General features: G+C 40.8%; 1 protein-coding gene across 1 annotated transcript in view; it reads right to left on the reverse strand.

Moving 5' to 3' along the window:
• Nucleotides 1–7380: 7380 nt before the first annotated feature.
• Scgdelta (sarcoglycan delta) overlaps nt 7381–27860 on the reverse strand; it is a 124855-nt gene continuing 104375 nt past the window's right edge. The window contains exons 4-7 of the mRNA XM_065237504.1: nt 8887–9007; nt 8565–8826; nt 8371–8494; nt 7381–8300 (exon numbers count right to left, since the gene is read on the reverse strand). Coding sequence (XP_065093576.1) covers nt 8067–8300; nt 8371–8494; nt 8565–8826; nt 8887–9007 — 741 coding nt within the window. The 3' untranslated portion in view covers nt 7381–8066. The remainder of the gene's footprint in view (nt 8301–8370; nt 8495–8564; nt 8827–8886; nt 9008–27860) is intronic.

The raw sequence follows: 27860 nt of genomic DNA on the forward strand, positions 1-27860 counted from the left end.
GTAACGAATCGTGCGAAGTGGAATGAAAACCGAGTGAAAAACGAAGTGCACTAATACATTCAGCCCTAGAATTCCACATATATACCAGGTTGACTGCGTATTTCCCTTTCTTTTATATCACTCGAAAATGCCAAACGATTTGTACGTAGTTTGCCCTTGTTCCCAACGGAGCTGATTCCAAACGATTTCGGTGGAGATTTCAGATGCTGCCAATGATTTCGACGGAGTTTGCTGACGTTCCCAACGAAAGAGGTTTTAGGCAATTTCGACAGAGAATACACAAAATTCCACCACGAATTGAAGTCGTCAGAAACGTGTTAAATCTCCAGCGAAATCGTCTAGAACCTCCTCCCATTGGAATGTCATGGTATATTTGTCAAAATCGTCTGGAATATCTGTCCAAATGCTTTGGAACTTCCTTCATCAGAATCATATAGAATAATCGTTCCCTTATAAAATTTGTAGGATTAGTTTGCTTACAGACGTTTCTCTCACTCGCAATCTGTTCGCGCCTGGATCAAGCGGTGATTTTGTCGTTGTTTCTACTAAGATAGCTAAATTTATAGAATTTCATATGGTGGCATTGGAATGCATATGGTGTCATTGCTTGAATTCTTTGCTACAGTGTTCCGAGTGCAGTAGTTCTAGTAAAAAGGCTCAGCAAGGCATATCATGTTACGAAGCTAGTTCAAGATAGAGAAGCAAATTCATGCCGTCTCAGACTCCTTGCAAACTCCGATCATGCCTGGCATGCAAATGTTCGATACCGGACATAGAGATAAATTAAACATTAATTTCTGCACTTTGTGCTAACCAGATACCAAGATAAGGACATCTTTGAATACCGAGGTTAGTCTGTAAAACATAAAGATCTGAATCCATACCTCTCACTCTAAAATCATGAGTTAAAATCTCACCCGGATAAAGCAAGAATAATCCAAGAGTGTGAAAATTACTATAAATAAAAAAATACTTTTCTTTAAATAAGCATTCTCAAATCATCTCCTTGGAATCCTGTAAATATTCGTTTAAGATTATTTCAAAAATCATAACTGGAATTTCCTTGCATTTCTCTTCTCAATTCCAATCCACAATTGAGAATAACATATTTTGACCTAACTACATATTACTTTCTTTATGGTCAACAGTTAAGCGAAATAATAAAATATGCTTCAAGTAGGAATTTTGGTTTTATCATGCGATAAAACTTGTGATGGTTGTCGGTGGATATTTTACCATATTTAACTGTTTAAATTAAACTGGAAAAACTGGAAAAATCCGAAAAAACAGGTTCTGAAATTTTTTCCATTGTCTATGATCTGGAGATATTACAAATTTTCTGAGGTTTCGAAAGAAATAAACTCTAGTTCCGATATCTCTTCGTCATCTTGAAAGTTTTCCAAGCCTAATATGTTTTAAAATGGTCTATGAAACTTGCCAAGCCCTAGAGTTTTTTTCAAAGACCTGAATTTCGATAAATCTTTGAAGCCGAAAGTTTAAGTATCGGCAAACATCGAAAAATCATGGAGTAGTATCTTCTTTTTTCAGAAGTTGTATTCCAAGCCCATCAAATAGTATTTTCTACTAGTCCGGAATCAACAAATTTCCAATCTTAGATTTTAGATAAATTCTATGTTTAAAATCATGTAATATTTTCTAATAATCTTTTTTGGACTGTGAACTTACATTCTAACGTATCGTAAATTATTCTACGTTTTCTTAATTTGTTTGAATTAAAGAACGCGAATTACCAAATATCATCATTAAAAAAAAAAATCCAATACCGCTAAAATGTATCCCAGATTCTTACAACTCTTTTGAAAATCGAGATTTTTCGAGAAAATGTTCGTCGTTCCAGAATAATGATAATTATTGATACAATCTAGAACACATTTCTAGGTTCCAGAGATATGGAAATGTGTCTATTTTTGAAGTTTTACAGAAGTTTCTATATTCGAGATCTTTAAAATTTCTTGTCTTAAGATTGACAAATTTGTCCAAGACGTTAAACATTTTTCTCTGAGTCTAAATTTTTTCTCAATTTCAAGATTTCCTAATAAAGTTCTATGTTCAATCTTTCACATCCCAAAATTCAACCAATTCGCGATCTGGCTCTAAATTTTCAACGGTTGGTGTCCAAAAAATCGTGGCAGCAAAATGAGTACTATGTGAGGAAATGGAGGTTTCAAAGTAACCTATTGATTATCCAATTAATAATGATTTTACTAAAAAAAATATTATAAGATGCTTCAACCATTTAATTTATTTAAAAAAAAAAGCTTTTTAAATGCTCATGGTTGTTTGGAAATTTATAATATTTGTCAAAGTGGATCGCATTCAACGACAGATTAGATCCACATCTTTAATATCTTTCCGATCAATAAATGTCACTATTTGGTCACCGTTTTTCGTTATTGTAGTCAATACTATTGTATAAAATATTAACTACCAGCCTTGCATATTGTAGAGGAATTCTGCTGACAAAATTTTATCATTATCTTTATAGGGTTATTTTTGAACGCCGTAGGGTTTTATCCGGGAAAAAAACCGGGAATTGCTCCACAAATTGAGCACGAAATGTTTAGAATCGTATTAATAAGGTTATAAATTGCTCTTTTGATTGTCGATTTCTCCATATTTAAGCGGTGGAAAGTTTAATCTCTCACTAAGATGTGCTCGTTCCCCCGCTGCGTGCAAAAGGACCAGTAGCTAACGGATTTCCACACTACATTGCATATAAGATCGACTCAAATTTAAGTTTAAATTACTCAAACTCTAGAAAAAGTTTACTTGTAAATTGAGTAAAATTTTCCGAACCTCATACATCATTTTGAATATGATAAAATTGACGAAAAATTTTCTCATTATAGAAGTATACACTCAAAGAATAAATCACATATCCTGTTCGTATAAGTGACATTTACCGCCTTGGCCCTAAGTAGATTATATCAACCTTAACAATCAATAGAAACCACCACTTGTTCTTAATGTTTCTCTGTAATGTGCTGTCTTTGAAAAACAAATACAATAAATATAACACAGTATCATCTGCCTCTGCCATGGCAGGACGGCCGAAATAATTATCGTCTTTTGTTCATCAATTCACAACGTAGGAATGGGTCCTGACCGTGCGCGGTTATATCCAATGGAAAATATTCATTAGAATTTCACATACCTTTCATGTGATATTTTAATTGTGAATTGAACCACAAAATCATATGAACCTTATGTGTCAAATGAAATTTAAGTGATTTATCATATAGAACTCATGTGATTACATGAATGTTATGAGAAATTCAGATAGATATAATTGGTTTTGTTAATGGAGAAATATTGTGTGCATTGCCAATGGAAACTACATGAAAACTTTTTTCCGTGTACTAATTTCATATGCACATCGGGATGTTGCTCATGTTAGAAAACAAATTCATGTGAAAGCTTGGAAAGTTAAATACGTTTTCAAGAATATGAATGAACTAATCTCAACGTTGAGTCGACCTCATTTGTCGTGTAATCGTAATTTATATTTTTAGCAAACTTTGCTTTGAACGTAAATGGATGCATTCCCAACTCCACTTAGGTTCAATCAAAGTTGATCAAAATCAATTGTACCCCTGCTTCCAGTTTGGTTACATGAGCATTTGATGTGGTCGTTGGAGGCGTTTGATTCTGAATATGGACAAACAGACAGATGAATTTTATTCCTACTCTTTGTAATTAGCTTGGTGGCCCTGAAAAGGGCCGTTTTGTTGCCAAAGTTGTTGATGATTTAACCTCCGAAACCAAACAGAGTGTGTATCTGTCACTTCGAAACGTAGATGACATCCATGGCAGCTTACGCTTGGCATGTTTAGTGTAGGTGATAGCATCACGGATCTCATTTTTCAGGAACACATTCAGCACACCTCGTAAATCAAACAGGAGATACGTCAGACACTGCCATGGCGAGCCAGACGACGGATGGTGGTTATCTCGAAGAATTTGTGATGACGATTGGCACCTGCTTTGCCACGACCAGTCAATTGTTGCTTGTTGGGTTGTAGAAAAGTGGACTAGCCACCACCTTCCTACTGCTGCTATTGCTATCCACGCCGTCCGAAGCGAAAATGAGCTGATGCTTTATATCTTTTCAGGTTAAAACAGAATGATGTGCAATCAAGTGGTACTCTACTAAAGGGTGATACGGTCAAAATTTGGTCAAGGGAAAACGCGTGTAAATCGGTGAAATCGTTTATTTAAAAAATCAAATTAAATTTCTTTTTCAAGTTCAATTAGTATAAAATTCAGGAAAAATATTCAGTTAGGCTTCCGCTTTTCCAAATCCGAATTGCAGGGCCTTACGCTTGACCCCTGCCATCAGATTTTGTACAGCCACCTTGTCCACCTTCTTCGCCGCAGAAAGCCAGTTTGCCTTGAACTGCTGCTCGCCCTTAGCAGTTTTTTTGGTCTTCTTTAGGTTCCGCTTGACAATAGCCCAGTATTTCTCAATTGGGCGGAGCTCTGGCGTGTTGGGAGGGTTCTTGTCCTTGGGAACCACCTGCACGTTGTTGGCGGCGTACCACTCCATGGCCTTTTTACCGTAATGGCAAGATGCCAAATCCGGCCAAAACAGTACGGAACAACCGTGTTTCTTCAGGAAAGGCAGCAGACGTTTATTCAAACACTCTTTCACGTAAATTTCTTGGTTGACAGTCCCGGAAGCTATGAAAATGCTGCTTTTCAAGCCACAGGTACAGATGGCTTGCCAAACCAGATATTTCTTTGCGAACTTTGACAGTTTCATGTGCTTGAAAACATCTGCTACCTTTCCCCTTCCTTTTGCCGTATAAAACTCCTGTCCCGGAAGCTGCTTGTAGTCGGCTTTGACGTAGGTTTCGTCGTCCATTACCACGCAGTCAAACTTCGTCAGCATCGTCGTGTACAGCCACCGGGATCGCGCTTTGGCCGTCGTATTTTGTTTATCATCGCGATTTGGAGTCACTACCTTCTTGTAAGTCGATAGTCCGGCTCGTTTTTTGGCTCGATGCACGGTTGTAGACGATACACCCAGCTTATTTGCGGCATCTCGGAGAGAGAGGTTAGGGTTTCGCTTGAAACTACCGGCAACTCTCTTTGTCGTCTCAGCGGCTTCCGGTTTTCGATTTCCCCCCGATCCAGACTTCCTGGCTGTCGACAAACGTTCCCTAAACACTTTAATTACATTTGTAACGGTTGATTTGGCAACTTTTAGCGATTTTGCCAACTTTGCGTGCGAGTAGCTCGGTTTTTCGCGATGCGCGAGCAAAATTTTGATACGCTGCTCTTCTTGCTTGGACGGCATTTTGACAACTGAAGAGTGAATTCCAAAATCAAAATAGGAGCAACATTCTACACACACACACACCTTCAAAATGAGGGGTGTTCAGGTTTTTTAAATGCAAAATTGAAAGAAATACGTTAAGTTGATATTGACCAAATTTTGACCGTATCACCCTTATCACATAAGCAGTTAAAATTGAATACAAGTAAAACTAGATTTATGGTAATTTCGCGGAATCGATTAAATTAGAACGTCTCTGTTGTAATTGATGATGAGACCATTGATCGCGTTCGGGAGATTAAATATCTTGGTGCGATTATTGATGACAAACTTAAGTTCAACTCTCACGTTGACAATGTTATTAAGAAAATTGCCAAGAAGTATGGAATTCTATGTCGATTGAAAAACGATTTAACTATTGCCAGTAAAATACAGCTATACAAATCAATCATCTCTCCTCATCTAGACTTTTGCCCATCCATTTTATTTCTGTCCAATGCAACACAAATATCGAGATTACAGCACTTGCAGAGTAAAATAATGCGTTTGATTTTGAGATGTAATAGATTCACTTCCTCAACTTTGATGCTAGACGCCTTACAATGGTTGTCGGTGAAGCAAAGAATTGTATATTTGACTATGGTGTTCATTTTTAAAGTAGTTAACGGTTTGCTGCCTCGATATTTGTGTGATCGAATTGAAAGAGGAAGTGACTATCATAGATATAATACTAGAAACGCGGATGAAATAAGAACACCACATTTCTTGACTTGTGCTTCACAGAATTCATTATTTTTTAAAGGAATAAATGTTTTCAATTCGATGCCTAGACACATTAAACGTTCAACAACATTAGCAGAATTTAAGAGACATTGCATTTCACACGTTAAAACTGTCTTTTGAACGGTTATCCAGTGATTTTTTTTTATGAATTGACAAATTATGTATCTTAACGAAGTTATTTTTAACGGATTGTTTTGTATGGATAGCTGTTATAACGACTTTTTAATAATTATTGTAGCACTGCAAAAACTATTTTGTTCGCCACGATGGTGATGATGGATTTTTTGATTTAATAGTAGTAGTAAAAAAAATAGTAGTCCACAAAGGTTTGAGCCTCGCGCGCGTATTACGGATATAGAGGACTGAATTTAACATTTGATAAAAAAAGAAATGCAATTTTGAAGCTTATTTGCAAGATACCTTGAGTTAGTAGTAAGTTTTCTGGCAAATGTTGGGGGTTCGTGAGCATTCCAGACATTGCTGAAAATTATGAGAGCATCAGATTGCGGGGTTGCTAGTGTAATACGATGCTTTGTTGATTGTTCATTAACTCTTGATCGCTTGTAATACTTATGAATATTTTAGGTGGACAAAAAGACGAACTAAGACGTGGATGCCTAAGCTTTGTCACATTTATATCGCTGTGAAGCAACTGTAAACTCTAGAGGGAATTTATATCTGTAAATGTAACCAAATCGTTTTGTTACTAACCTGGTTAATAAGTTTACATTTAATTATCTTAAAGATAAATCGTCCAGCTCAAACCTTTGTAGGTGTAAGAGGTGGGACCATCATCATCATCATCAAATCAAAATACTGAAGTTCGGTCACAAAACTAAAAATAAATAGTGTAAATGCTTTAATTTTCTTTAAACATATTAGTAACGAATCAACTCTTGGATCCTCAGTACTTGTTTTAAAAATATAAAAATTTGAAAGCATTCATTGCTGTAAAAATATTTAGAATATACTCTAAAAAACTATCAATGTTACCCCATTTTACGGCACCTAGAAAAAGTACTGATAACCTGAAATACTCTTCCCATCGAATTCAACTTACCTTTAAATCCTATACAAACTGCAACCATAAGTCGAAAATTCCTTCGGATACGTTCACCTCAATCAAAAAGTGTACGAATTATCATTTTCGATATTTATTCTTTCGATACCTTATGAGCTACTGTATATGATATGTATATTTTTTTATGAAAAACTATACCTCTCTTTCGTCTGCTACTATCAAACTTTCGTATTTCGATTATCATTTGAATTGGTGACCTTGCAGAGCTTTATTTTCTGTTTCACAATTTCCTTAAACCTATCGGTTCACCTAGTGCATGCTGGATTGACTAGCTTCAAGCTATTTTTTGTTCATTCACGAATGTGACGAATCGGTTTGAATGTTTCTGTTTTTGATTTATTTTGTTCTTGAGCCAAAATGTAACAATAATGCGTCTAATTTGGGGTCTAACGTTCTTCAATTGGCGTATTTTATGAATCATCGGTTATTTGATCGACTATAAGCTCTGCAGTTTCAATAAGTTTTCTTTTTACTTTTTCGCTAGAAGGTTAATTTGAAGAATTTGTTCATTTCAGGTGATGATTTGTGTTTGGTTCCACATTCAAACATCTAACTACAAGGGGTTGATTCTGGTTTAGGTGGAGGGAAATCACATTGAAGTGACCGACGTAAAACAAATGTAACAAATTTCCGATAACAATTGCTTCGTGTTGTTGGAATTCAACCTGAATTTATAAATTTTAGGCTATACTTTTTTCTAAAGGGTCCGTGATTTTTAACTTGTGTCAAAATAAGAATGTTTCCTTGCGTCGAATTTTAACACGCAGTAGGCCATGGACGTTCGTAGTTATTTACACATTTCATGGCTAGCTAAGTTCATGGTTTTATTATATGCATAATTAGGCTACTTGTTTGATGACGTTTTGATGCAATTGCTACTACGGGAAGTGAGAGTAAAAAATATTACCTACAGATGGCACTGTCGTCAGCCGTGCATATGCTGTGGGCCGGAGCGAGAAATAGTTTTCCATTGGAACAGGCACACAGTTGATAGATTTTACTGTGGGACGAAGACGACGAAGAAGAAGATGTTGAACTACTGCTGCCATGGTCTCGGGACGATCCAGACGAGGAAGATGATGGAGCCTGAACGGTTCGAAGATTGGGCATGATAATCGAGCTGGCATCCAGGCGGATCTGTTAGAACGTGACGTAAATCGTAAAAGTTTAGGACGCTAGAGTATATCGTAAGGTTCAAAGAACTTACGCTTCCTGCCACAGAATGCAGCTTGAGATCGTTGAGGCAGTTGGCTTCAATGCTTCCGGCACGTGATTGCATGAATATTTCCTGAGTTGCGCGTACCTCCAGGGATCGTGTTGGTGATTCCAATCTAGAGTATACAAATAAATCAATTCATATTCCTAGCAAGAAGTTGTCTAAGAATCAGTCAACAAACTCACTTCAGATCCTTCCCGGCCTCTGCCCGTACTAAAGGCGTCTGGATCGAATCCTTGAAAATGACTCCACCTTCTCCTTCGACTCGGAGCGAACTGGCTCCAATGGAGACTTCATCACGATCGACAGCAAAAAGGGATGTGCCATGAGCGTCCGACACTCGAAAGTGATTCGCCAGCACTTCTAACCGATCGTGTCCCAAAAAAAGTTGATTTTCCAAGTATCCCTCGAAATCACGAGTGTTTACACTAAAGTTTCGCGAAGATTCTGAAAGTTGATTAATTTAGATTGCATTAACACCGAAAAAGTTAATTGACCACGCCTTACCTATAGAAATCGGTTGCCCGTGCTTGGAACGTATCGAGGAAGCTCGTAAAATGTCCAGAACCATTGCCTGCCCCGTCAGTTGAATGCCTCCGGAAACTATCTTCAGCTGACCCATTCCGTCCTGAAAAGAAAGCAAATCAATCCACAAATTAAAGGTGAGACCACTTCCAGAAGCACCCCCACACAGTTCATCAATTCAATCCGGGAAATGAAGAAGTTTGCTTTATTTCCGTTCCCCAATGTTTCCCGAAGGAATCAAAGATCATTATCACTACTAATGCGAGTTGGAAAACCCTGGATAAATGGACGGGAAAAAAACCAAGAAATAAAAGGCAACATTTTTCCCTTCCCTTCAACATGAATAAACAAACACGTGTCTCTCAATCAGTGTTCACCAGCCACCACCACACCGCAGCATAGTCTGTGTTTGTGTGACGTACGAGGGCAAGGGTGGATGGTAATACGTCAGACGGCATTTCCCACAGTACAATCAAAGAGGAAAGCCGGCTTTCACACATCTCGGCATCAGCGGGTGGTAGAAAAGTTTCAATTTCACCCGTCATATCTTTTTCCCTGTCGGCGTCCACCCCGGTAGAATGAAATGAAGTGTAAAAGTTGTGAAAAGGGGCGTTCGGGTGAGGGAGGGTGGGTGGAAACCGAGGGACGAGTCAATCAGTAGTATATTAAATACAAAAACAAAACTCGGAGACTCATAGCTAAAATTCGATCAACTAAAATCATGATGACTACTTGTTCTTGTTTTTAAAATATCTGCACGATATCTGAAGCATTTTCGCAATCCGAAAATGGTTGTTATCTTGATTTCCAAATTGAGGACCTAAATCATAATATTTATTTATTTACTTATTTGATAAATTTATCTGACAGCAAGTCTTAATGCTCAAAGGAGCAGATGAGTTTGCTGGTCGAAAGATCATATATGATTACTAGACTGATGCAAAACTTGAAATTTTCGCTCCACAATGCTCAAACGGTTTCAAATCAGATCCTGATTAGCGTCCCAAAATTTAAACTCATTTGGTAAGAAACTGACTTGGCACAAATTATTCGAAGTTTAAATGGAAATTACTATGGGAAAACCAAACTTTTTGTTCATTGTCTTCTACTCATTTTCCATATTGCTTTTTCGAAAAGTTCTATAACTATTCTTACGGGAATTTTCCTAAGCTACAACTTTGCGAAATATCGTTTTTCAGCCAAATGTCAAATTAAATAATTATTAATTGTTTAAGAGATTGATAATCTTATGGCATGATCAAGCAGCTGTTCTGTTAGCAACACTGTATTCTGCAGTGTGACATAGTAGCCATGATATTTGTGCTCTATTCTTCTCACCAGATACACCAATGTTGCCTGCTGAACAGTTGAATGAGCATAATCATAAGACATCAGTGACTTGAATCATTAATAACTTTTGTTTCGGGCATTTGATTGAAAAGTGGTTTCGAACAAAGTTGTAGCTGAAAAAATTTGCTACAATCATTGCTATCATTTTTGAAAGCACAGTCATGTGGTGAATTGTTAGATAGACATAAACAAAAACATAAGTTTTCCCATAGTAATTCCCATATAAACTTGAAATGGTTTGTGCCAATTCAGATTCTTACTAAACTAGTTCGAATTTTTGGAGGCTAAGCAGGACCCAATTTGGAATCGTTTGAGCACTGTGGAGCGAAAATTTCAAATTTTGCATCAGTCCAATGATTACCTTTGTATGGGTCCCCTTACATTGCTCAACCCTAGGCAATGAGAAGGCAGACCCTCTCGCAAAGGTGGGCGCACAACAAGGCGAGATTTATGATAGAAGAATTTCACATGATGAATGTTTCCCATTAGTACGTCAGATTTATCTTTAAGTTGGCAAAACGATTGGACATTGGATGGTGGTTACATTCCATTATTCCAAATATTTCTTTGAGAGCGTGGTTCAAAGGTCTGGTCGGGGCTTCATTCGCGTGATGTCAAGACTTATGTCCAACCACTACTCCCTAGACGCACATCTTTACATAATGAACCTCGTTGACAGCAATATATGTTGGTGTAGAACCGGTTATGAGGACATCGATCACGCAGTTTGGTATTGCCCGAGTAATGACGTCTCCAGAGCACGACTGTTGAATACCCTAGTGGCCCGAGGTAGACAACCCTTCCGTGAAGTAAGAGATGTATTGGGAACCCGTGATCTTCCCTACATGCAGGCAATCTACGAATTCCTTTGTTTGTTTAATATTAGAGTTTGAGGTGACCGTCCCCTCCATTCCAAACAATTTCCAGCCATTGTGTCCCATTCTTATTATCCTCCTGTTTCTGTGCTACTTGCCTCTGCCCAGCCAGGATTTGGACAACCGTCCGAGAGTAGCATCAGAAGGAGGCTACACAAACCAGTTTCCTACCTAGCTTCTTCCAATCGAATGTGTTACCCTTTAACCCCGAGCCCGCCACGAGTAATTGGTACCCAATACTAACCTAGAACTACAGCTGTTTAAAATGTTAATTCAAACACTACTGATTGTTGGCACGGCAAAATGTCACACACGACTTAAACTAGTAATTAAACGAACTGGTTAAAAAAAAAGTCTTAAGGCTCAATAAATTCTTTTATTCATATAACCAAATCACACCATTAATGCATCTTAATACAACTTTTCCGTTTCCGCTTTATTGGAACTCTCTTAAAATAATGTTGGGATCATACGGAATATCATTCTGAAACCTACCTATCGGCCCATCAACTCATAGACCGGAGACCACTTTATGCCTCAGAAAATCCCGGCGGCGCCGACTGGGATTGAGCCCAGGCCTATTGGGGTGATAGGCAATCAGGCTTATCACTACACCACCGGCGCCGCTGTTCAGGGACTGATTGGTTGGTTGTGGATAGTGATATTTGGCAATCCCTCCTGGAACCGTAGTCAATCGTAAGACACTACAGCATCTTTTTTTTTTTAGAATACTGGAATGGTAGTCCATTTAATATATCAATAAAAAATGTAAAATGTACCTTAAAAGACAATAACGAGCCCATAGCAAATTGTGATATGTACCAATAGGAAATAGTTTTTTTGCCCCTAAAAATTAGAAATTGCACCGGTAAATCAAACAAAAATCCCCTAAAATATTACAATTGTACCATAAATAAAGGTAGTTGTGCACATAGATTGTAGCGAGTACCAGATTTTGAATTTAATTTTAGACAATATATTCATTTGTCACCAGTTTTCAAATAATCAAATTAACACCGCCCCCAACACTAGTAATGGAATTCAATTACCAGGCAATGAGTTCGAGAGTGAATAAGTAGTCTACAAACAACAGTTAAATGAGTTCTAGTGCACTCTGAGAGGTGGAACGGGTTTGGGATGAGTTTTAAGGACCTTGGTTATCTTCCAGAATGGTCTGGAGCGGTCGTCCAGATTCTGGACAACACGCCCGAAACTTTCATTTCGGAGTGAGTCCATTCTGGAAGCAATCCGCCTGTTCAGATCGGTCATTTCACATTTTTGCCCAGATCTCCAGTCCTCTCCCAAGTAGCAATTCAGTAACCATTTAGCATCCACTATGATTTATGATGGTTTTATAACGGCAATGAACAATCCACTTAGTTTAAATATAGCATTTTAAAGTGTAAAACATTCCTGCTTAGTAATTCAGCTTTTTGCTGTCTTAAAAACCTTTTATAGTCTGGCAAGAAAGTCAAAAACTGTCTTGTTTTAAAAATAAATTTAAAACAGTTATCAATCCCTCCTTAAAACTGTTCTATAATTCAAGCATAAACGTCATTAGCAATTGTTTATTAATGTCATTATAAAATACTTTATAAACGTGTTCTATCATTATAAAAGCAACCATAAAACTATTAATTTTTGCATTAGAGAAAAAAGCATTTATTGTTGCTTTTTAGCCTTTTTAAAAAGCATCATTAACTCCCCAATTACTTTGTTTACAAATTGAGCTTAAAAGATGGTTCCTCATAGTTACTAAATGCCAAATCTATGACAAGGAAATCTCGAGGGATAGACGAAGTAGGATGAAAAAATCAAGTCAATTTCAGATAAATTAACTTCTTTAGAAGAACCAGCACACCACCAACGACTTACCATCTGTCTGAGAAGAGTAAAGTGAGCGGGGCCCTCGAACTCATAAAACATTGTCTAAAGTTGAAAAACATACCAGCCTTCTCCAGATCTTGCGATGACAATCGAAATAACAACCGACAGCAAACCACTGAAACTGTTAGATAGCGGAGATCAGCTTGTTTCCGATCCAAAGCAGCGATTTTATTCGGCGAAAGACTCTTCGAAAATTTTATTCAACCGTACATCTCTGCATCATTGGATGGTGCACTTCTGTAACCATCCGGAAGAAGGGGATCTTTTTCGGGAACGATTGCGCTTCCAGCTGTTCGAAATGCGAAATGTTGTAAAACAGCATCGCAAACTATCTGAGTAACTGCTCACAATCCATCGGGAGAAAACCGCCTGGAAGAATCCTGGATCTCACAGCGCAACTATCGAAAGATAAACAAACTTTGACGTTTAACTTTCTGCAGGCAACTTTGCCTCCATAAATGCTGCAATTAATCTGAATGGTGTAGGATCAAGCAAAATGGCTTTAGATAAATACAATTCAGCCTGCAAGTTTTCTTCATAAAAGCCATTTTAAAACCTTATTAATTTGTTAAGGAATTCTTGAAAGCAAAACAACTTTTTCACAAATGACCCATGAAAATCAACTTTTATGCCACCGCCATGTTACAATTAGTTTGCTTATTTTTTTTACAATCTTCGATTTTCAATCTATGTTGCCTTGGATATAACTATATTTTGGTAAATTTAGCAATGAGCAAACATTTAAATACGAAAATCATTTAAAAAAATGTCAGCCAAGCTCGATCTGAAGAATATATTTTTTTTTTTCAATGTTAAATAATTGGTCAAATCGACGTTTTACGAGGGTGGACTTAATTTTTTCGATGTTTTCACGTACATTTCACATAAAATTGAATATGGCACTTAAAACTAGGTCACTTAATGAAAACTATTGTAATAAATTTGGATATTCAACAATATTCTTATACCATCAGTTTCTATTTTAATTATTAAATAAGATCGGATTCATAAATCCTTTTCTATCTTGATTGATGCTTTCCTAGTGGATTCAGCATGCGGCTAGGGGAAATGGCTCGGAAAGGGTTTTTATTGTTGCTTTCAAATGGTTCTGAATGCGTTCGTCATACAACTTTTGCAGTAAATCAATCTTGACGAGTTTCGAGAATACACCCTTCAGAACCTTCTCCAGGGTGGGCCAACTAGACATATTCTAGTCTTAATGAGGTTTTGGTGGATGCATTAATGACAAAATAGCCTTGACCAGGGTTTTATGAATGTTGTTTTACAGTTGCTTTTTCATAAAACTTAAAATGTTACTTGGGCTTGAAACTGGCGCCTACGAACATCTCTCAACCGAATCAGTAATTGGGTGTGGGAATCAATAGCAACACAACCATTTCGGAGCACGCACACAAAAAAAAAGAAAAAAAAAACACGAAAGAGAGAACACGATCACTATCGCCACGCAGTACATTCGGAGGTGGCGTGGTTTTAAGCGCAATTGCCACAGCGTGGCTTAATGTTGCAATTTCGGGTGCCGTGTCCAAAGTTCAGAAACCGTTGGTACTGAGTCGCATCGCGATGGCCGCCACGATCCAGCGGACGATGATGGAGTTCATGGAGCGGATGGCTTTCAGCGCGTTGAGCGTCACCGTTTCTTTGTGGAAGTGTACCAGGAAAATGCAATCCGGATACGCCTTCACATTTTCGTCGTCATGTTCGATAAACTTCGGGTCGAAGATTGGTAGGCCCCTGATGGCGACCATGAACGGTTTCTCACCAAGAATGTCGTGGGTGAAGTATTCCACCTTGGAAGTCAAATCCTCAGGTGGGCGATGACCAACCCAAGTAACAATTCAGGTTTTATGAAGGTTCTGTAGACCCTTATTTAGACTTGTAGAGTGCTTTAAAACTTCAATAAAACTTGCAATGTTACTTGGGCAAGTCATACCGACTCTGCCCAACTTGAATTCGGCTTTGACACCCAGCGACGCCAGATCCGCGAGCTCATCGTAACGGAAGCCTCGCAACCTGCGAGATTTCGACCACTGAATACGCTTCCTGTCTCAAAACGATTAGCTCCGAAGAGGACCACTCGTCACGGTTTGATTTGCCCGGCAAGAAACCCAGCCTCAGGGCGGGTTCATGTGTAGAAGAGACCGAAAATTAGTTTGAGGGCGATTCAGTAGACTGAAATCCCATGAGGAATTGAGATCCTCACAGAGAGAGGCTGCTTCAAACAGTCTTAAGAGAAAGTTGGTGCTAGCCGCCGTTCTACCCAAACACAACAACACCCACGCACATTTATCATCACTGGAGGAACTTCCCCTTTCAGATTTCTTCCACCGATCGTGACACGTGAGTGCGGAGACTGTTTTCCCAGGTAGTCCAACCTGGAGGAAATTATGCTAACAAAAATACCGCAACAAATAACGCAAAAATAGAACGACGTCAAATGTGAAAAACCTAGTCAACCAAAATTAACGTTACCTGGAAAGCTTAAACTTTACGTAAACAACATTTATTTTAGCGGCAAATAACGGAAATCATTATATAATTTATTAGAGTTCCTAACCTAGGTTTGTTCAATGCTTGTTCCTTTCCATATGTTTGTTTGTTTGTTTGGTAGCTCTCCTTAATCGTGTGTGCGGTTTTTTGATCTGGTTCTAGCGATTGCTAGCCTATCCTTTTACTTGTCTTCGAGCTCATGTGTTTGTGTGTGTGAAGATTTTCATGCATTTTGTTTCACACTCGATGTCGTCGCTGCTTTATCCGTATCGGCACATCAGAATCCCTTTGTCGGAGTGAGGTCGACAAAGAAGCACTCTATTGATCGGTGTTGGTGTTGCGCATTGCACCCCGGACGGGTATGTGTGTGTGTGTGTATTCCCTATAACCCCCACTGGCTGGCAGTGTTATTATGGAAGAACTCTCTCTTCAATGTCGCATTTATGGTCATTGTAGACAGCTTTAGTCCGGGAGTTAGAAGGTGATAGCTCTATTGCAGATCCAGCAACCCATTTCAGAATGTCTGGAGAGTCACGCCCATTCCGAGGTTACTTTCACTCACAATAAGCCCCGCATGTTTGCATCACCGTTATCAAATGGATATTGGTGATACATACACATTTCCAGGTTCGAAAATATTCTTTTCAACCCTGGCATGTATTTAGTTTAATTTTGATATTTTTTTTTTTTTGACGTAGGACTACGTCTTTTGGGAAGATGGGGGTACAATTTAAGAAAAGTAAAAAATGAAATTATGAAAGATTTTGAACGTTAATAACTTAGCTGCCCTGGACCAATTTCAATTATGTTATCACCAATCGATCAGAAACATTTCTACGCATCGATAGCAATGCTTTTGACTGTTGATTTTCAAATTTAAACTATTGAAAAAGTGGTAAATGTCAAGCATTGTCCAAAAGCTTCTAAATAACTAACAAATCCACCAATTACGTACATGCATGTGCTGCTTCCCCAACACAGTCATCAGAGAATGGTTCCTAGATGAAACAAGTCGAAGTGTCATTCGCCTCCGATCTTCGGGCGTGTACGAATAGGAAGGATACAATTGCGGAACATTTTGTTGCCAATTCAGAACCACACGCCCCCAACGACCACACAAAATGCTGTTTTTTTCCTTGGATTTGTTTTCCGTGCTGAGCACCAATGCTTCCCACACCCCACACACAGTTTTGGTCACGAACTGCTCATTTGCTAATAACTTTGCACACAGTTGACGGAACATAGTTCTTTTTGAAGCAGTAGATAGAATAGAGTGTAAGCTTGTTATAGTTATGTAAAATAAAGTAGATTTTAATGCAAGTAGTAAACTGTATTTGTATTTGCGTTGTAAAAATGAGGTGAGAAATGCTCACTACACATCTCGGAATTTAAGTGTTAAATTGATTAGTGTTGATTTAAATGTTAAGCATTACATAATCTTCGCATATCTATAGTAAACTATGAGCCTAATCTATCAATTACTTTATAGAAAAATAAATTTCAACATCTGAGTGAAAAGTTATTACCAAATGAGCAGTTGGTGTGTACAACTGTGCATACCCACACCTGGACCCTACTATCGACCCATCAACTCATGAACCGGGAACCCCGAAGGAAGGCGTGATCAGGGATGTTATGCCACAGAACTTCGTGGCAGCGTTGACTGGGATTGAACCCAGACCTGCTGGGACGCTTACCACTACACCACGGGCGCCGCTGCTCTCTAGAGTTGTAGTCTTATAACCAAACTTGGAAGCAGGGGATACTCGATACATAATTCTATTCTAACTCTTTTCTGAAATGAACTTGGTGGCCCTGAAAAGGGCCGTTGTGTTACATTGGTGATAAGTTTTAACCTCCGAAACCGTACAGAATGCGTCCCTGTCGCTTCAGAGCTTAGACGACATCCATGGCCGTGACGGTTTTGCGCTTGGCGTGTTCAGTGTAGGTGACGGCATCACGCATATTTTCTAAGAACACGTTCAGCACACCTCGGGTTTCCTCAAAGATCAGACCGGAGACGCTTGACGTAACCACGTCGAGCCAGACGACGAATGGCATGCTTGGTAGTACCCTTGATGTTTTCACCTAGAACCTTCCGATGACGCTTGGTGCCTCCTTTTCCAAGCACTTGATGCTTGTTTGTCGTACGGGTGAATCGAAACCAAGCCTAAAGCGTAGATAGCAACCTGTTATATAGACAACCAGCTCTTCCGGTACGGGATGGTCCATTAATTATGTCACGCAAATTTGGCCCATTTTCAACCCCCTCCCCCCTTTGTCACATTTTTTGTATGGACCTTAATTTTTTTTTTGTATGGCTCGTCACAGTTTTCAAAACTCCCCTCCCCCCTAAATGTGTGACATAATTAATGGACGACCGCTACCATATTTTCTCGCTTCCCATTGGCTATATTATATAGCCAATGAAAAGCGAGAAAATATGGTACCGGCAGAGCTGGTTGCCTATATAACAGGTTGCTATCTGCGCGTTAAGCTTAGTTTCGATTCAACCGTTCAACGACAAACAAGCATCAAGTAAGCAAAGGGAAGCAAAGGCTTGGAAAAGGAGGCGCCAAACGGCCCTTTGCAGGGCCACCAAGTTCATGACAGTAAAGAGTTAGAATAGAATTTATATTGAGTTACCCATGATTCACCCATTCAATTTGTCACTAAATACATCAAAACTACAGTCATATGGTCATGTACAGTTTTCCTGGGTATGGTCTTGTACCAATTTTACGAGGTAAGAATCAAAAGTGTCATTATGATGAGGATTAAGTTGGCATAACAAAAATATAACCCGTTTCCAGTGAAGGGAGAAACAAAGTTAATATTTGTAAACATCCGGACCCATTCGATGAGCGACATCCCTCAAGGATTGATTCCAGCAGTGAACTGTGCTGCATGACGAAAACACCCTTCGAGGAAAGCCTCGATTGCATCGAACCGGTTGATGCTGGTGATAATATTATGTTTAAATGGCTAATTTTTTCCAATAATTATGTGGCAATAACAAAAATATGACTTGTTTCAATGATTTCGGTTCATACTTGCAAAGATTTCAAGAGGTTCTTTATTTTATGACTGGTAGCCCCATGAAGCAAAAACAAATCAATAAAATGGGTACTTTTTACGCATGCTCAGAAAAATTATAACGGGTAAAAATACCCATTTTGTGATGTATCCATTGAATACTCATTAATGAGTAAAGTTGGTTTTACTCATTTAATGAGTTAAGCCACTTTTCTTCAAAATGGGTCTTTTTTACTCATTAATGGGTACTTTAAAGTTAGCGTGTAACGCTTCGTATTTCATTCCGTGCTTCACCGGCAATTTCCTTCCATAGACCGTCCTTGGTTGGTTGGTTCTAATATGATTCCACCTTTTTTGGTCGGTTTGATGTCCATCATATGTTATTGAATTGCCATGGTGATCTGGGACGAGGCTCACGTCCAAAGTCACTGGTCCATCGAGCGCTCCGTTTGCGAAAGGAGAATGGAAGAAATACGTAAGGATCAGTTTCAAGAAGTGACAGTTTCATCAGATTCCCCAACTAACCATACTCAAGCAAAGTAAGAATATACAAGCTATATTGCGACTATATGGTTACTTGGGTACTTATATGGCCGTCAGAATGGTTCATCGGTTGCGAAGTGAAGTATTTCTGAAAGTGATGCGTAATATTTCTCAATGTTTTGAATTTATCCTAACGTTACCTCAATGTTATATCACAGACAAGCAGACACAACACATTGAACATTTATAATTGTAAACCCTACCGCCATCTGTCGTATATACTTTGATGGGCAATACACTCAACAGATGGTTGTAGTGTGTAAACGTCAAACGCTAGGGAATTGATTATGTGCACCACAAATGGCAGTACTACCAACTAAGAAACATTCAAATTGACCGTTAAAAACGATTTTGTTGAACGTTTTAAGAGTGTTATGTCTGCTTTTCTGTGATCATACCTTCACTATCGCAACTTCAGGTAATCTGTGAAAGTACATGCATTTTTCTCAGGCACTTTTGATCTAACTGCAATTACTCTCTCATACTCGAAATGTGCCACGACCAAATTGGCACAACGACGCCCTATACGCTCTCTGACCGAAGCGCAGGGCATTGCACCCCGGACGGGTATGATGCGGAAATTCCCAATTGAATCCTCGAATTGGTACTGATACTAGCGCCGATTGCCGGTGGCGCAGATGTCGACGAGGGGATCGTCTGTTATGCACGAAAGCACATTAGTTCACGTTGTGGATGCTGGCGGATTTGGCCAACGCTCTGTCGGAGAATAGGTTCCGGATTCTTCCCAAACCGGGAATCTTGACGCTGAAGCGTGGGGTCTAGAGAGCGTGAAATTTCATCATGGGTGCGGTGTGCCGAGCAAAGCCATGTATCGCTAGAAGCGATGCGGTGCAATCTCCAATCTGCACAAAACGATCCTGCACAAAAAGCCGTCGAACGGCTGTTCGACATATTTAAGTAAAATTTCCACACAAAAGACGTTATTCACCTTACCTTTCTATACACTTTGCACATACAAAAATTTGGCCGCACGTTACTTCTAACCTAATGTTTGAACTCTACAGGCTAACGGAAAGGAACGAGAAATGTAACATAAAATTCAGTCGTTTAGACTTCTCACATTTTAAACTTCACATACCAAGAAAAACAAACCGTGACACTAAGTACTATTATGCCTTTTTACAAGTATGTAGGCTCGCGTCATAATCAAGGAATGGATGCGGTGTCCTCATCTGTTTATCCCAGAGGGCAGAAGAGGATCGCAGAACCTTGGGGAATTTCTTTTCCTTTTAGCGGTGTCCAAACCTGTGTATCCCAAGTTGGGCAGGAGAGAATCGCAATCCAAAGTGATTCTTTGATCGAAAGTATCTGTCCTTATTAATCAACTGCTTGGGTTTATGTACGGAGTTTTTTTTTTTTTTTTTATAATCCATTTATTTGTCAAGGCTCAAATGCGTTAGCTTTGCGGAGCCGAATATTTTTACATAATCATTTTCTTACAACTAATGTTAGTAGAACGGGGGCCGATTACTCGCGGTTTACTCGAGATTAGGGATTACATTTATTTATCATTTGGAGGGAGGACAAGGGAAAGCATTTTGAACTAATTTAAAACTTAAACGTAAAGGATGACTAAAACACAAAACACTAAACACATAAATCAACAGCTTTAAGAAAGTCGTAAATAAGCTTCATAAAGTCGATATCACGGCAAGCCAAGACGTCTCTAATTGGCTTAAAGGGTTGTTTTCCTCGGACCCTAAGGGAATCACAAAAAACGGATCTCGCCTCATGATGCAAGGAGCAGGACCAAACAACATGCTCGATGTCGTGATAACCGTTTCCACAGGTGCACAAGTTGCTGTCGGCAAGCGTAATACGGAAGAGGTGGGCGTTTAACGAACAGTGATTGGACATGAGCCTGGACATTACACGAATAAAATCACGACTCATATCCAACCCTTTGAACCAGGGTTTGATCGACACCTGTGGGACAATAGAATGTAGCCATCTTCCCAGATCACCATCATTCCACTTTTGTTGCCAGTTGGCGAGGACTTGCTGACGAGAAATCGTGAAAAATTCGTGGTAGGCGATTTGTCGCTCATAAATATCGCCTTCCATAGCGCCCACCTTGGCCAGCGAGTCCGCTTTCTCATTGCCCGGGATAGAGCAATGAGAAGGGACCCATACCAAGGTGATGACATGTGAGCTGTTTGATAAAGCACTCAATGACGATCGTATTTCCTGGAGGAAATACGCCGAGTGCTTCATCGGCCTCATTGAACGCATAGCCTCCAAGGAGCTTAGGCTATCCGTAAAAATGAAATATTGGTCAGGTGGAAGTGAGGCAATACGCTCTAACGTGTACGATATAGCTGCTAGTTCAGCAACGTATACCGAACACGGCTTTTGAAGCTTGTATGAGGCGCTATGAAGATCGTGGAATACTCCAAAACCAGTGGACGCATTTATCACCGACCCATCTGTGAAAAATCTCTTCTTGGTGGGGACGTGGCGGTATTTGTTCGCAAAAATAGTTGGGACAATCAGGGCACGGTGAGGCTCTGGAATTCCTAGAATCTCCTGCCTCATTGTGAGATCGAATCTCACGGAAGAACCACTGAAATGATGGGAGACAGCGCGATTGGGGTTAAACGAGGAGGGGCCGATGTCCAGAGTCATGTACTCGTAGTACAAGATCATGAATCGTGTTTGAGGATTCCGCTCTAGCAGCTTCTCAAAGTTTTCGATCACCAGCGGGTTCATGACTTCACAGCGGATGAGGAACCGGAACGATAAATCCGCAAAACGATTTGTTAAGGGGAGGACGCCCGCAAGAACTTCAAGACTCATGGTATGCGTCGATTGCATACAACCTAGCGCGATTCGAATGCAACGATATTGAATCCTTTGGAGCTTCAATATGTGCGTCCCCGCCGCCGATTGAAAGCAAAAGCTACCGTACTCCAAAATCGAGAGAATGGTGGTCTTGTAGAGTCTTATCAGATCTTCCGGATGGGCTCCCCATGAAGTGCCGGTAATGGAACGAAGGAAATTGATTCGCTGTTGGCATCTCTGCCTCAGATACGCTATGTGTTTTCCCCAAGTGCACTTGGAATCGAACCAGACACCTAAATACTTAAACGACATGCTGTGAGTGATTGTTCTACCCATAAGTTGAAGCTGAAACTGTGCTGGATAAAGCTTCCTAGAAAAAACAACCATCTCTGTTTTCTCCGGAGAGAATTCGATACCCAGATTCATTGCCCAAGTAGACAAATTATCCAAGGTATCTTGCAATGGTCCTTGCAGGTCCGGTGCTGTTGGTCCAACCATGGAAACCACGCCGTCATCTGCAAGCTGCCTTAGCGTGCAATTTTCGGCCAGACATTCATCAATGTCTTTGACATAGAAGTTGTACAGGAGGGGACTTAAACATGAGCCTTGTGGAAGACCCATGTAGCTGATTCGTGCAATTTCCGTGTTGCCATGAGAGAAGCTCATTCGTTTCACGGACAACAAATTAAGCAGGAAATTGTTGATAATCGGAGAAAGCCCACTCGCATGGAGTTTGTCCGAAAGGATGTCGATGCAAACAGAATCAAACGCCCCTTTAATGTCCAAGAAAACTGAACCCATCTGCTGTTTTTCAGCATAGGCTAATTGGATTTCAGTTGAAAGCAACGCAAGGCAGTCGTTCGTCCCTTTGCCCCTACGGAATCCAAATTGCGTATCTGAGAGTAAGCCATTCACCTCGACCCACTTGTCCAGACGAAGAAGAATCATTTTTTCTAACAGCTTCCGAATACACGACAGCATCGCGATGGGACGGTACGAATTATGATCCGAAGCGGGTTTACCGGGCTTCTGGATGGCGATAACTCTCACTTGTCTCCAATCATCCGGAACAACGTTGAGCTCAAGGAATCGATTGAACAAGTTCAACAATCGCCTCTTTGTGACTTCTGGGAGGTTCTTGAGCAGGTTGAACTTGATTCGATCAATTCCCGGAGCTGAGTTATTGCATGAAAGAAGAGCAATTGAGAATTCTACCATCGAAAACGGGGAGTCCATGTCATCGTTTTCCAGCGGCGGATCGCGAGTGTTGCATCGGACCGGAACCGAATCGGGACAAACCTTACGCGCGAAGTCGAAAATCCACTTGTTAGAGTACTCCTTGCCCTCGTTGACCGACGATGCCGCGTTACGCATTCTCCTGCCGACATTCCAGAGCGTTTGCATGGAAGTCTCTCGCGATAGCCCTTCGACGAACCGACGCCAGTAACCGCGTTTTTTGGCCCTGACCAAGCTCTTAAACTTTTCCTCTAGCTCCGTATACCGCTCAAAGTATTCGCGGGAACCGTATTTACGAAACTGTTTAAACGCGGTAGACTTCTCTTTATTCACGTCGGTGCATTCCTGGTCCCACCACACAGTGGGAGGACGTTTGCGAATGGTAGTGCCAGGAACAGGCTTCGTTTGTGCTTGAAGCGCGCAATCCACTATGAGCCGCGATAGGAAGGAGTACTCATCCAACGGAGAGAGAACGTCGACCGATTCTGAACCGTCACGGACCGCGTTCGCGTATTCTTCCCAATTGATGTTTCTCGTGAGATCGTACGCGATGTTGATTGGACACTGTGAAGATGAACCGTTGGAAATCGAAATTTTGATGGGCAAATGATCACTACCATAGGGGTCTTGGATTACCTCCCACATGCAATCCAATGATAGTGAGTTCGAACAGAGTGACAAGTCTAGTCTGCTCTCTCTTGCTGGAGGTTTGGCTATTCGAGTTACTTCACCGGTGTTTAGAATGGTCATATTGAAATCGTCGCATAGGTCATAGATGATGGTTGAGCGGTTGTCATCGTACAGCTCTCCCCAGCCTGTACCGTGGGAATTAAAATCCCCTAAGATCAACCGCGGCTCAGGTAGCACTGAGCAGATGTCAGATAGCGCTCGCCGAGAAACAGCCGTTCTCGGAGGGATGTATAACGAGGTAATACTGAAGGTTTTACCTCTAATATTCACCTGACATGCGACAATTTCAATACCTGACACTGGGAGAAGGTCGATTCTGTAGAATGAGTGTTGTTTGTTGACCCCTAGGAGCACCCCACCGTACGAATCTGCACGATCGAGACGGATAATGTTGTAGTCGTGAAGAGAAAGGTTAACATCTGGAGAGAGCCATGTTTCGCAGAGAGCAAACGCATCACAGTGTATGTTATGCAGTAAAAATTTGAATATGTCTAGTTTTGGTAAAATGCTTCTACAATTCCATTGAAGGAGAGATACCGTATCATTTTTTGGAAAATTATCCATCGAAGGATACGAATGAAGCAAGGAGGGGCCACTTGGAAGCAAATTGCTTCAGAAAAGGTTTCACGATTGGAAGCATCATGTTAATGATGCTCCGAAGAGGGTCAGTGATGTTGAACAGATCGAGAATGCTGTCCACAATTCCAGAAAGCGTGAACATGGCGTTCTGCTGTTCTGGTTGCAAAACTGGGACATCTGGGGTTTTAGATGTTCCCGGAAGCCCCGGAAATTCTTTGTCATAATCGACAGGCTTAAAACCCGGTGGATTGGGTTTCGGTTTATTTCCGTGACCTCTTGATTTATCCAAGTGGGCTTGGGAGTCAGTTTTTTTAGTTTTCGGCGAGTCATTCTTGGATCGCTTCCTTGAAGGACCTTTGAAAACAAAAGGATTTCCGTCATTGCCCTCTGAGTCAGTGTCGTCCTCGTCAACTGGGAGAAGATTGAACGGATTATTGTTTTCTTTTTCCGGAGTGATTTTGGGAGGAGGATTGAAAGTCTTCAAGATCTCCGCAAAGGAACGCTGAGAGCGCGCCTTCAGAGACCGTTCAAGTTTTTTTTCCTTGCTGTTTATACTTCGGGCAATCTGCGAGAGGATGCGGAGGTGCCAAACAATAAACACATTTAGGAGGAGCACCACAAGCACCCTCCGCATGCTTCTCGCCGCACTGATCGCATCGTGGCTTGTTGCCGCAGAAGGCGGCGGTGTGGCCTAATTGTTTGCACTTGGTGCAGTTCATCACCCTTGGTATAAACAACCGCACAGGAAGTCAAACCCTCCCAATTCGGACGTAATCTGGCAGAGTCGATCCGGAGAAAGTCACTCGAAACGAGTCAGTCAGCGAATAGATTTTTTTTGTCCCGTCGAGGGATGCTGACTGCATTTGGGTGCAGTCAAGAATCTTGACTTCTGGAAGAACGGGGTTCTTGAAGACACCAACCCCCCTCTTCAAGAAGTCATCGCAGGTCAAACTCGCTTCGGTGACCACTCCTTCGATTTCCACGTCACGACTGGGAATGTAAACGCGGTACTCTAACGTAAAAAGCTCGCAGGCAACAATCTCATTCGCCTGCTTGCGGTTACCAACAGTGACGCGCAGTTTGTCTGGCCTCACCTTCAAAATGTCGGTCACTGACGAGAAACGTTTGAATAGATCTTTTTCGATCTGGTTAACGTTAAGCGGTTTTTGTTTGGGTCGGAAAAAAACAACCCATGGGCCTGTCGAGGCGTCTGGGTATGACTTATGGCGGGGGGCAGTTTTTGTTTTCTTGGCGGGGTTAGGTGGAGTAGGGGGAGACGGTTTTGGCGGTGTGGGGGGAGAGGGATTAGGTGGGGTAGGGGGAAACGGGTTTGGTGGTGCGGGGGGTGACGGTGCTGGTGGTGTTGGTGGCGATGGATTAGGCGGGGTAGGAGGAGATGGGGTAGGCGGTACGGGCTCCGGTGCTCGTTTTCGCCTGGGCCGCTTCGGGATGGTTCCGGTGTACTTCTTCACCGTGGCTGACGTTTCCACGTCGGACAGTTCGTCTTCAGTGGGAAGGGCAGGAAGGGTATTCCCCCCGCCATCACTATTACCATCCATTGCGGGGCAACTGCCACCGCAATAGATACAAAACAACTACACACAGGGAACACACAGGGACAAGAGAAAAAAGAAGAAGAAGAAGAAAATATTTGCGTGGGATGGGAGAAAGGGGAAACTAAAACAAAGGGGCAATAAATAAAACTTATTCGCTACTTAACTACACCGGCACAAAGCGTGTGTGTGGAAACGCTGTTATCACGTGGTGCGTTGGTGTTGGTCCACGCTGCTATCCGGTGGTGATGGTTGGTGTTGGTGGGTCAGCAAGCTGGTGATACGACACGCTTCACTATCACTTGCACACCCTCGCGACGGCGTGAAAAAATGAGGGACTTGACGACGCCGTTAACTCCGGTGATGGATTACCGGGATGAATTAAAGCTGGATGGTAACTCCAAGGGGCTCGGCCGATGGAATTCCACTTCCTCTGTTGGACACTGGTCACTTTGGGGCACCCAATGGGGGGTGAAAAAAACCGCTCGGGCGGAAAAAACACCGAAAAAAACTAGATGCCGCGCAACTGAAACCGGGACGTTGTTAACCGACTGAATGCTCAACTAGGAATCAATGTACGGAGTTATTGTCATAATACATTTTACAATTTGATGCATTGGCATGGTGTGATTTACATTTAATTACTGTAGGCAAAGTGAGATACCTATAACGGTGTGACAATTCTATGTTTGTTTCATTGATGTCAATGTGCTTGCTAGGCTATTAGCGTATTGAAAGATGTAACATGATCCGCGCATTCGTGTTCGCTGTTCTGGGTGTAGGAAAGGTAGATTAATAATTCGGTTTGGCAAGGCTGAACGTTCTGGGAACTCATTGCTTGTTGTATGACAAGTGTAACTCTATATGAGAGGACATTCCTTGGCGGGGAGCACATTTACGATTTAATTGTAAAAACGTAACTTCATGCAATTTGTTTAAATAAGTAATTGTTCTAGAGTACGGCTCTTTATGCTTTCTCTCGGCAAAAAAATGTCACCTAATAAAATTGGAACGAATTCAATATTGTTGTCTGCGTATTGCTCTAGGCTGTATGCACTCAACGCATAACATGAGTCTCGAGGTTCTAGCAGGAGTTACACCCCTCCAGAACCGTTTCAGGGAGCTTTTTCTCAGAATACTAATCAAATGCGGAGTGACAAACACACTCATAATTGCAAATTTTGAAGAAATTCTTGGGCTGAACACACAATCTCGATTTATGAGAATCTACCACCACTGCATATCGTCAGATATGTGTCTTTCTTGTTACACTCCAGACCGTGCTCACTTCACCAATCGCAGTTCCTCAATTGAATATGGTTTGGCCATGAAACAAGCAATTCATGGGATTCCCGATCATCTTTGACCTATTATAATCCCGCATATTTTTGCTGAAAAGTACCAACAAGTCAATTGCAATAGAAGATTTTTCACTGATGTATCACGCATTGATGGATCCACTGGCTTCGGTGTCTTCAATGAATACTCAAGGACCTTCCGGAAACTTCAGGAACCTTGTTCCGTTTATGTTGCTGAGCTAGCATTGGGGATGATTTCCGTCATGCCCACTGACCATTACTTCATCTTCTCGGATAGTCTCAGTCAAGATTGCAAAGACTCATTTCAGCTAAAATAATGTTTTTCGGAATAATAAAACCAAAAGATGGTATGATGGCATGTTTTACTTGTAACTTACAAGAAGAGGTTACAAAGTATGCGTTGGAAACATAAAACCTGTAAATTTTGCTTTCTATGAGTCACAATCAGCGATTTGCTGATCGCTGAGTGAGTGAGTGAGTGAGTGAGTGAGTTTGTGAAAAATCGCTGATTGTGACTCTCATGAAGTGAAATAAACAGGTTTAATATGTCAAACACATTCTTTGCAACCTCTTCTTGT

Source organism: Ochlerotatus camptorhynchus, unplaced genomic scaffold, assembly GCF_037179485.1.
Source record: "Ochlerotatus camptorhynchus isolate MF236.1 unplaced genomic scaffold, CSIRO-AGI_Acam_v1.1 ptg000626l, whole genome shotgun sequence".
Lineage (NCBI taxonomy): Eukaryota > Metazoa > Arthropoda > Insecta > Diptera > Culicidae > Ochlerotatus > Ochlerotatus camptorhynchus.